At 47.0% G+C, this 10,742-nt stretch overlaps 1 protein-coding gene across 1 annotated transcript; it reads right to left on the reverse strand.

The window, feature by feature from the left end:
* Window positions 1-312: 312 nt before the first annotated feature.
* Window positions 313-10,364, reverse strand: LOC108522810 (pregnancy-specific beta-1-glycoprotein 2-like; the record flags this gene model as incomplete). The annotated part of the gene is made up of 4 exons (XM_017863242.1): window positions 10,175-10,364; window positions 8,598-8,957; window positions 954-1,232; window positions 313-568 (listed from the first exon to the last, which is right to left on the reverse strand). Coding segments are annotated over exons 1-4 (1,025 nt in total), but the record flags the coding sequence as incomplete, so codon positions are not given.
* Window positions 10,365-10,742: the final 378 nt, after the last annotated feature.

Genomic DNA, 10,742 nt, shown 5'->3' on the forward strand with positions numbered 1-10,742 from the left:
AGTTTTCAAGGTATAACCCTTAAACCGTTTTGGTTAAACTTATTCCAAAATATTTTATTCCTTTTGATGTTAATGTGAATGGAAATTCTTTTCTTAATTTCCTTTCAGATTGTTCATTGTTAGTGTATAGTCTAAACAATGATGTAGAAAGAGTGAAGGGGACAGGCAAAAGCTGGTGGTTTTCAAGCAGGAACATATGCCCTGTCCTGGGTTTTTGTTTTTCCCTCTTACTTTGCAGAGGGCAGGTGACTCTTCCCTGATAGCCAGATAGACTTCACTGGAAAACATATTGCCAGTGCCCTAGGGGCCCACTTATCAGGGGCTATGATCCTCTTGATTATGAGATTTGTTCCAAAAGTGGCTGAGTTATGTATGAAACAGACATAGACCCCTCTATGTTTTAGTGATTTGGGGATAAAGAGCACTTGTGCTGATTGCTGGAACTTCTCATCAATCAACCAAAAATGTTCTGCCAGTGGGTGAGAGTCTGTGAGGCAGGAGAGCTTGGGGACTTCCCCTGGATGGTAATAGGTGTTTGAAGAAGAAAAAGTGGGGGCATCCAGACCATCTGGAGCAAAGAGAATAAAGTCACAGGTGATGATGTCAGAGGGAAGGGAAAATCCTGGTCTGTGGAAGGGCCACAGTGACCCTGTGAGCTAAGTCACAACACTGAAGTCCCAGCCAAATCCCTGCTGTGTTCACTGATCTGGACCCTGAGGCATTCACCTGTTTCTCCCATCATAACCTGTGGACCCTGAGTCTCCCACGACAGCAGCAGCCTCTTCTCTTCCATTGTTGGCCAAGCCTAAGCCTACTCTTAGTACTCATGGCCAGCTTTGATGTCCAGGGGTAAAGGTCACTGTACTTGGACCTGAGAGGGACTGGGAGGCCTGGCCTCTGGCCATGTGTATACGGGATGGCAGCCTGGCTCACAGAGGAACAAAGGTACTCACAGAGGAGATTCAGGGTGACTGGGTCACTGCGGCTGGCACTCACTGGGCTCTTCATTTCACATTCATAGGGTCCTGCAGTATACTTTGTGACACCAAATAGAATGAGGGTTCTGTTGTTTTCAGACAGCTGCAACCTGGGACTGATAGGGAGGCTCTGACCATTTATCCACCACAGGTAGCTTGCGTTCTGATTGTCAGGATTACAGGATAAGGTCACAGTCTCCGTGGCCTCCCTGGGGTTTAAGTTGCTGCTGTTGATGGAGGGCTTGGGAGTCTCCACTGTGCAGATAACAGAGAGAAGATTGCCCTTTGTGGTACATTTGATTCCTCCTAAGACATTTTTCAATCATAGATGGCATTTCCCACCTTTCAGCCCACTCAAGTCCTTAAAAGCCCATGTCAAGTGTGTGTGTTACAAGACAGATGCATGGCAATCTGAGGGCTTAGAGATTGTGAGGCTGCCTGCTTTATGTGGGAGAAGCACCGACTTTCTCGTGTGTGAAGTGAGCAGCAGTATTGGGTCATGGAAAGGCATGGGACCAGCAGTCACAGCCCCTGGTGTTCCTCTGAGTCCCTCCCTCCCCAACTGCCTGCCTGGCCCACCCTGTAGTCCTCACTTGGAGCATGCAGTGCTGGAATCTTCTTTGTTTCAGTCTTACTTTGCCCCCCCAAGGTATGTTTCCTCTGCAGCTTCCCTTTCCAAGGACATCCTAGAGATTGATGATGGAACTTCCCATTGTCCTTAAACCCTTTGGGTCCTGGGAAGCCTGGCCTGGGCTGGGTACTTCAGCAGAAATTACACCGGGGAGACCAGGGTCAAGCCTGGAGGTCTGTTCAGTCATCAGGCAGTGGCGCCACAAGGTGGGGCAGTTTTCCTAGCTGTCTCATAGTGACTGACTTGAGCCAGTGACCTCCAAAGATAGAGCAGAGTCCAAGGAATGACCTATAAAGAGTGAAGGGGATAGGCAAGAGCTGATAGCTTTGGACCAAGACCATGTTCCCTGTTGTGTGTTCATGATGTTCCCTTCCCCCTGTAGAGGGAAGGTGAGGACCATGTGGTTGTTTCTAGATATACATGTGGATGTTTGAAAATGCAGAACTGACTGGTGGAAAGGGCGAATATGAACTGATGATGGAAGTCTGGCCCTCACGGACGATATGTGTTTGGTGGCTATTAGAACAATATTTGGGAAGAAGTCTTGCAGATACTTTCTGTCATTAGACATTCTATTCTCTGATTCTATGAGTTTGACTACTCTATGTACCTCATCTCAGGGGATTCCAGAGTGAATCAGAGAGTAGAATAGTAGTTTCCAGGAGCTGGGGTTGGGGGAATAGGGCACTGTTCCATGGCTGTGTGGTTTCAGTTAGATAGGTTGAGGAGGTTCTAGAGATCTCCTGTGCAGCTTCATGCCTATAGTTCATACAGATAAAGTGTTCCTTATGCAGAAAGCTTAAAACCAAGTGTTTTGGATTTCTAACTTCTTTTTTTATTTTGGAATATTTGCAGTAGATGTACTGGGTTAGCATCCCACATCTGAAAATTTAAAATCCAAAATGCTCCAGTGAGAACATCTTTTAGCATCACATCAGTGGTCAGAAGTGTTGGATTCTGGAGCATTTCAGATTTTGGATTTCTAGATTTGGGATGCTCAATTTGTAATACTGTAATTTTCCCATAAAACGTTCTCAAGAGTTTAGACCTCATGTTATGTTCTGACTCTAGTAACAAGACAAAAAAAATTTTGGGGGAAGCTTTAAAATGTTGTCATAAGTGGAAATTTTTACTGATGGTCCAAACATCTAAGATCAATTGCTGGTAGTAGTATTTCTCTTGATACCAAATTAAAGTTTAGGTGTGAGGTGAATTCCAGCAGGATCAAATTATGCTCAAAGAAAGATGCCAAAGGTGATTTGAAATTAGCAAGTCCTTAAGTAGAGAGAGTCCCGTTAAAAGGACAGAACTGGTCAGTGTGTCAATTACATAAAGAGAGGAATGATGCTGAATTAAAAGAAGTGATGTGTGTTATATTAGTAAATATAGAAAGAACTCCCTGTTTCTAATTTCTCTGCAGAGTTAGGGAAAATGGGGAGGAGCCGAAAACAGGTATGTGAAACGCTTTCTTCATTTTCTCTTAACCTCAGGAAATACAACTCGAGTTTCAGTTTGTGTGAATTAGGAAGAGTCTAAGTGAGACGCCAATGGCTCATGTGTCCCCCACACGAAGCACCCCACCTTATGAAAATGGCATCATCAGGAGGAAGCAATCATATGTGGCACCGGCAGTAAAACCATCAGATAGCAACCTCTGGCCACCTCCAACAGGTCCCCGACACCACCAGTATTCCCATTATGTGTATGTTACAGCCTTGGTAGTTTTTCCACAACTACAAAATTTAAAAATTGCTCTTGTCAATACAAAATGTTAAATATGAAGTAGAATATGTTGTCCCACTTTTTTTCCCCCACTCTTTTTGAACTTTCCTGTTTCAGTTTTGGAAGTTTCTATTGACACATCCTCAAGCTAGGGATTCTTTCCTCAGCTGTGTACATTCTACCAGTAAGCATCAAAAGCATTCTTCATTTCTCTCACAGCACTTTTTTTTTTTTTTTTTTTAGATGGAGCCTCATTCTGTTGCCCAGGCTGGAGTGCAGTGGTATGGTCTTGGCTTACTGCAAGCTCCATCTTCCGGGTTCACACCATTTTCCTGCCTCAGCCTCTCGTGTAGCTGGGACTACATGCGCCTGCCACCACGTCTGGTATTTGTTTGTATTTTTAGTAGAGTCGGGGTATCACCGTGTTTGCCAGTAGGGTCTCGATCTCCTGACCTCGTGATCCACCTGCCTCACCTTCCCAAAGTCCTGAGATTATAGGCGTGAGCCACTGTGCCAGGCCATCTCTGAGGGATTTTAATGAGTTATTGACTTTTGAGTTTGTTCAGCTGTTTACTTCCTGTTAGAACGGAGTGACAAATTTCAAGCTTGTTATATGCCTGACAGGAAACCAGAAGTCTCTAGGAAGTGCCTGGAGAATGTGAGCTCCATAGTAGGCTGAGTATGGAGTCACGAGTGAAATGGGTGAAATGAGCCCATTGGCTTTGGAGACTGCAGGCCTGTCCAGCTCTGACACCCTGGTGAGTCAGTGCAATGATTCCAACAGTGACAGAAAACTAGCATGGTTGACTCCATCTGGCATCTAGTCTCAGGTTGGCTGTCCTCACTCATTCCTGGACATAGGCCAGGCTAACCATGGGAGGAATGTAGTTTATGGTTTAACTTTGAAGAAACAATGATAATAGTTCCTCGATAAAACTAATACCCTTACTTTGCCCAGGGATTGCCTTTGTAAAACTGGTGAAAGACCATGAGAGTAAGATTATAGGAGGGAACTGAGTTCTGCTAAAGTGCAGGCACAGTTTCTATAATCACTTACTGCTCAAATGTCATTTGGTCAGAGTTTACAAAATTTGTAATAATTGCTCCAATAGATAACATCACTATTGTAGAACCTGAGATTGGTCTTTTGAGATGTTTCTCATTCTTTGCATTCTGGCAACCCGCTGACCTCATCCATACCCATGACTAATGACTCAGCCAGTCACGTGGTCCCCACCTAGAGGCAGATTCAAGCACAAACGGATCATTTCCCTCCGCCCGCATGATTCCATCATCAAACAATCAGCAGTACCCATTTTTTGGACCTGTGTCCCTGAAACTATCCTTGAAAATTTCTAACCCCTGATCCACTAGGGAGGCTGATTTGAGTAATAATAAACCTCCGTCCTCCTGTTTGGCAGAGTTGGACTCATTAAAATCTTTCTTTACTGCAAATCACCATTGGGATAAATTGGTTTTTTTTGTGCAGGAGGCCAGAAGAACTTGTCTGGGAATTATAAGAGTGGATGGAGGAGCTGCCTATCCCTGCACAGAACAGCCTCACAAAGGGAAAGAGCCCTGGATGGGGATACAGTGGAAGATCATTCTCTTAGTGACCTGGGGACATTGCCTCCAGATGAAGCTTTTCAGGAGTGGAAACTCCAGGTGATTTCTGTGCCTTTCCTATTTCCTGGGAGGTGGGCCAGGCCACAGTGTTAGCAGGAAGGGAACAGAACAGTCAGCCTAGGAGGGAGTGTCTGGGGAAGGCCTAGGGATGGAGGAAGATGCTGTGCAGGACAGGGCCTGCGAGTTAGAATGAAGTGGGAGGAAGATGAGGGACACAGAGAAGCAGAGAGAGGCAGAGGCAGCACGGCAGTGAACTGTGGGGCATACAGTGACTTCAGTGACCCCAGGGACCAGGTGCTCCCATTTCCACAGTCCAGGACCAGGGAGCCCTGAAAACCCTCCAGTGGTCAAAGAGCTTCAGAGTTACACATGAGGTGGGTTGGCTTTAGGGGCAAGAGGAAGTGGAGGGATGAAACATGGGTGTCAGCCTCTGAAGGACAAGGGACAGGTGTGGTGAGAACTTCGTAGGATTCTGCATCCAAGATCCAGTCTCTAAAGAGGTTATGGATCATTCATTTCTTCATCGAATTCCTATTCCTTCATTTGTTATGTGAGAGCTCCTGAGTGTGTGTCTCTCACTGGACTTGTGCTGGTGCAGGGTGTGAGTGGGGAATGAAAACAAGGTCCTCTCCTTTATCCTGTCATGCCAGTGACATGGACACTTTGGGAAACACAGGATTTCAGGTTCAGTGATGGGAGTTAAGATCTTAGGGGGAGGCCTGGACATTTTTTCATTGACTCTGATGGTTGAGGCTGGTGATTTAGTTCTGGAATGCAGACTAATCGGCTGACCATTTGTTCTCACTCCTCTGAGGTTTGGATGCCTAAGAAGAGAGGATTTCAGCTAATGAATGACTACAGGGTCATTTGAACCCAATAAGCCCTCACTTCTGGTGGAGGAGAGGATGGGCCTGTGGCTGCAGACAGACCTTATGTGACCCTGATCTGCCTTTTGTGTTTGTGTGACTCTGGTTCAGTGACTATGCCTTCCTGTGCCTCAGTTTTTTCTCAGTCAAATAAGCTAAATGGCAAATGGACTGTGGCTTTTCATGCTATCTGTGAATAAATTGTAAATTATTCACAGTCACCAGACCTAATACTTGGTGCAGTGGAGGTGTTCACACAAACAGCATTTATTATTATTCACTTCCATGAGAGAGCACCTTTAGGTCAGATCCCTGTGGACAAGGTACATTTTCTCTCTTCTGTTTATGCTTCTGGGGACATTAGACTTCCTATGGAGTGTCCTAAGCCTCGCAAGGTAGTTGGCCAATGGCCTACAAAGCTTGTCTTTCTGTCCTCTCCACTCTGAGTGTCAGGTGAAGAAAGCTCTGTCCTTGACCAGATGAGGTTCTGAGGGCTGAGCTCTGGCTAGTGAGCAGCTCTAGGAGACACAGTCCTCAGACAGCTGGTGAATCCTTTGTCCCAGTAAGCCCTGCCACAACCCAGCCCTGGCACAGGCTCCTCAGCTTTGTCTGGAGTAAGAATTTAATGACAGAGGTCTGGGGTTGAGGCTTCTTGGGCTGAGCTTCTCTGAGAGTATCTCAGGGGTCTTCTTAGGCAAAGCCCTACTCAGTTCTCCAGGGTCTTTCTCAGGGTCAAATTTATGAAGAGGACATGAGGTGCTTGGCTGACACTGATCTCCTGCTGCTGAGCATCTCCGCATCAGACTGTCCTTCCTGTGCAGCAAGGGTCTGCAGGGTCTGGAGTCAGGAAAGGAATTCTGATCTGCTGTAGTTTGTCTCCTCTGTGTGTGTCCCGCACTAAATGCTGAAGCCCCAACATAGGACATAATGCAGAGAGGGACCCAAGCATGGTCTAGGCCTGACAATCCTGTGTGTGCGAAGTAGAAGTGACCCCCACCCCCCAACACCAAGGGATCATGTGGAATCACTCACGGTATAAGGTGAAATTTCCAGTTACTCCTTCATTCCCATCACCTCGCTTTATGATTTCTACAGTGTAGGATCCTGCGTCCTTCTGGTTGACACTCTGGATCAGCAGGGATGCATTGGAATATACTGTTTCTCGTCCACTGTATGCAGGCCCAAATACAATTCTTTCCGTTTCTATTACATATGCTGTAATGTAATGGTGGAGATCCATTATTTGCCCTTTGTACCAGATGTAGGCAGCAGGATTCTGGGGCAAATTGTGAACAAGTAGAAGAACATCGTTCCCCTCAGAAACATTGGTTGGCTGAGCTTCAATTGTGACTTGGGCAGTGGTGGGCGGGTTCCAGAAGATTAAAAGTGATGCTAGGAGGTGGAGAGAGCATCAGTCAATATTGAAACCTATGTATTGGGGTGAAAAAATGGGGCCATGTGTCCTGAGAAAATCTCTTCAATCATCAGCCTTGAAGACACACACACAGACACACACAAAACCACACATACCTCTTTTTTTATGTGTGTGTGATTGTGTGTTTGTGTCCTACCGTCCTACTGTCCTACGGGGTGAAGGTCAGCGGCATGACCCCCATTCCTCCAACACTTCTGATCTCGGCATTTTTCTGTTTGGAATCCTCTTCCCCAGAGGTCTGCACTGCTCTCTCCACACTGCCCTCAGGTCCTGCTCACATCGGGGCATCCTTAGACTTCTTTCCTGACACCTCCTTCAGAGACAATGGGTCTTCCCTTTCTGACCTTTCCCTGCTCTGCTCCCTCCGGAGCTCTTGTCAACACCTGACCTCACATTCTAGATCTCTTTGCATGTCTGTCTTCCTCCCCATGAGAGCATGAGCTCCGTGAAGACAGGGACTTGTGTGATCTTGGTTGCACCCAGTGCCTGGGACAGGCTGCAGACTCCTGTAGATGTGAGAGTTCCAAGGGCCCTCCATGCCTGGGGTGTCTTTTTTTCTTTCCTCAATTGTTGAAGTTTTTGCTGAGGACAGTGTTTCATGCCCTGCTTACATTTTCATTTGAAGTGCAATCTGATAATAGTTACTATTATCATTTTTCAAAATGTGGTGGCCAGTGATGATTAACAAGGAAAACAGAACACTTGAGATTTTCCTACCTCTTACCAATTCCAGTTCAATGTGATTTTCCTGTTTTGACCCCTGTCCCTCTCTGATATATTTTCCCCTATCCAGGCTCCAACAGAGCCTTCTTTCCTGTATTTTTTTTTTTTTTTTNACAGTCCTCAGACAGCTGGTGAATCCTTTGTCCCAGTAAGCCCTGCCACAACCCAGCCCTGGCACAGGCTCCTCAGCTTTGTCTGGAGTAAGAATTTAATGACAGAGGTCTGGGGTTGAGGCTTCTTGGGCTGAGCTTCTCTGAGAGTATCTCAGGGGTCTTCTTAGGCAAAGCCCTACTCAGTTCTCCAGGGTCTTTCTCAGGGTCAAATTTATGAAGAGGACATGAGGTGCTTGGCTGACACTGATCTCCTGCTGCTGAGCATCTCCGCATCAGACTGTCCTTCCTGTGCAGCAAGGGTCTGCAGGGTCTGGAGTCAGGAAAGGAATTCTGATCTGCTGTAGTTTGTCTCCTCTGTGTGTGTCCCGCACTAAATGCTGAAGCCCCAACATAGGACATAATGCAGAGAGGGACCCAAGCATGGTCTAGGCCTGACAATCCTGTGTGTGCGAAGTAGAAGTGACCCCACCCCCCAACACCAAGGGATCATGTGGAATCACTCACGGTATAAGGTGAAATTTCCAGTTACTCCTTCATTCCCATCACCTCGCTTTATGATTTCTACAGTGTAGGATCCTGCGTCCTTCTGGTTGACACTCTGGATCAGCAGGGATGCATTGGAATATACTGTTTCTCGTCCACTGTATGCAGGCCCAAATACAATTCTTTCCGTTTCTATTACATATGCTGTAATGTAATGGTGGAGATCCATTATTTGCCCTTTGTACCAGATGTAGGCAGCAGGATTCTGGGGCAAATTGTGAACAAGTAGAAGAACATCGTTCCCCTCAGAAACATTGGTTGGCTGAGCTTCAATTGTGACTTGGGCAGTGGTGGGCGGGTTCCAGAAGATTAAAAGTGATGCTAGGAGGTGGAGAGAGCATCAGTCAATATTGAAACCTATGTATTGGGGTGAAAAAATGGGGCCATGTGTCCTGAGAAAATCTCTTCAATCATCAGCCTTGAAGACACACACACAGACACACACAAAACCACACATACCTCTTTTTTTATGTGTGTGTGATTGTGTGTTTGTGTCCTACCGTCCTACTGTCCTACGGGGTGAAGGTCAGCGGCATGACCCCATTCCTCCAACACTTCTGATCTCGGCATTTTCTGTTTGGAATCCTCTTCCCCAGAGGTCTGCACTGCTCTCTCCACACTGCCCTCAGGTCCTGCTCACATCGGGGCATCCTTAGACTTCTTTCCTGACACCTCCTTCAGAGACAATGGGTCTTCCCTTTCTGACCTTTCCCTGCTCTGCTCCCTCCGGAGCTCTTGTCAACACCTGACCTCACATTCTAGATCTCTTTGCATGTCTGTCTTCCTCCCCATGAGAGCATGAGCTCCGTGAAGACAGGGACTTGTGTGATCTTGGTTGCACCCAGTGCCTGGGACAGGCTGCAGACTCCTGTAGATGTGAGAGTTCCAAGGGCCCTCCATGCCTGGGGTGTCTTTTTTTCTTTCCTCAATTGTTGAAGTTTTGCTGAGGACAGTGTTTCATGCCCTGCTTACATTTTCATTTGAAGTGCAATCTGATAATAGTTACTATTATCATTTTCAAAATGTGGTGGCCAGTGATGATTAACAAGGAAAACAGAACACTTGAGATTTTCCTACCTCTTACCAATTCCAGTTCAATGTGATTTTCCTGTTTTGACCCCTGTCCCTCTCTGATATATTTTCCCCTATCCAGGCTCCAACAGAGCCTTCTTTCCTGTATTTTTTTTTTTTTTTGGAGACGGAGTCTCTTACTGTCAGCCAGGTTGGCGTGCAGTAGCACAGTCTCCACACACTGCAACCTCTGCCTCCCGGGTTCATGCAATTCTCCTGCCTCAGCCTCCTGAGTAACTAGGATTATAGGAGCACACCACCACACCTGGTTAATTTTTTGTATTTTAGTAGAGACGGGGCTTCACTGTGTTTAGCAGACTGGTCTTGACCTCCTGACCTCATGATCCACCCAACTCAGCATCCCAAAGTGCTGACTTTTAATATTAAGAACCCCATCCTCTCCAGGAGACCCCATCCAATCATTCTGCTTCTTCCTGCTGTCCTCTCTGAGGAAGTTCTCTCCTCACCTGTGAGCACGAGCTCCTTCCAGGTGATGTGCAGTGTGCAGGGAGGCGCTGAGAGGGGCCTCATGGCCTGTGCTGCCTGTGTGTTCTCCTCCGTGGAGATGAGCCTGAGATCCAGAAACTTTCTGAGCATGGCTGTCAGCTGTGCTGTCCTTCCTCCTTCTGTGCTGAGCCTCTTCCCGAGGCAGAAGCACTTCTCAGGCTCATGGGCGGGGTCTGTGCCCAGGACACCCCTCTGTCCCCACCTCTCTCAGTCCTGCCTCCTTGTCCCTCCTTCTCTTTTCCTTTTGCCTGTGTGTCAGGTCCCTGGGAATTGTGGAGGCCTCTGCCTTTTCAGCAGTGATTCTGTCAACAAACCTCGATGCACACTATGTGCAGAAACACAAACACACACACAAAAGAGACACACACAGACACACACAGTCACACACATACCCTGTAGGTTGGGCAAGCACAGTCCTGGGCCTCAGCCTCCTGCTGTCCCCATGGCTCTGGGTTGGGGTGCACATTTACACCCTTTGCCCTCTTTCATCCCTGTCTGTCTCTCCCCTTCAGTGCAGGAGGCTGGAGC

This window comes from Rhinopithecus bieti, unplaced genomic scaffold, assembly GCF_001698545.2.
Source record: "Rhinopithecus bieti isolate Rb0 unplaced genomic scaffold, ASM169854v2 scaffold_70289, whole genome shotgun sequence".
In the NCBI taxonomy this organism is placed as follows: domain Eukaryota; kingdom Metazoa; phylum Chordata; class Mammalia; order Primates; family Cercopithecidae; genus Rhinopithecus; species Rhinopithecus bieti.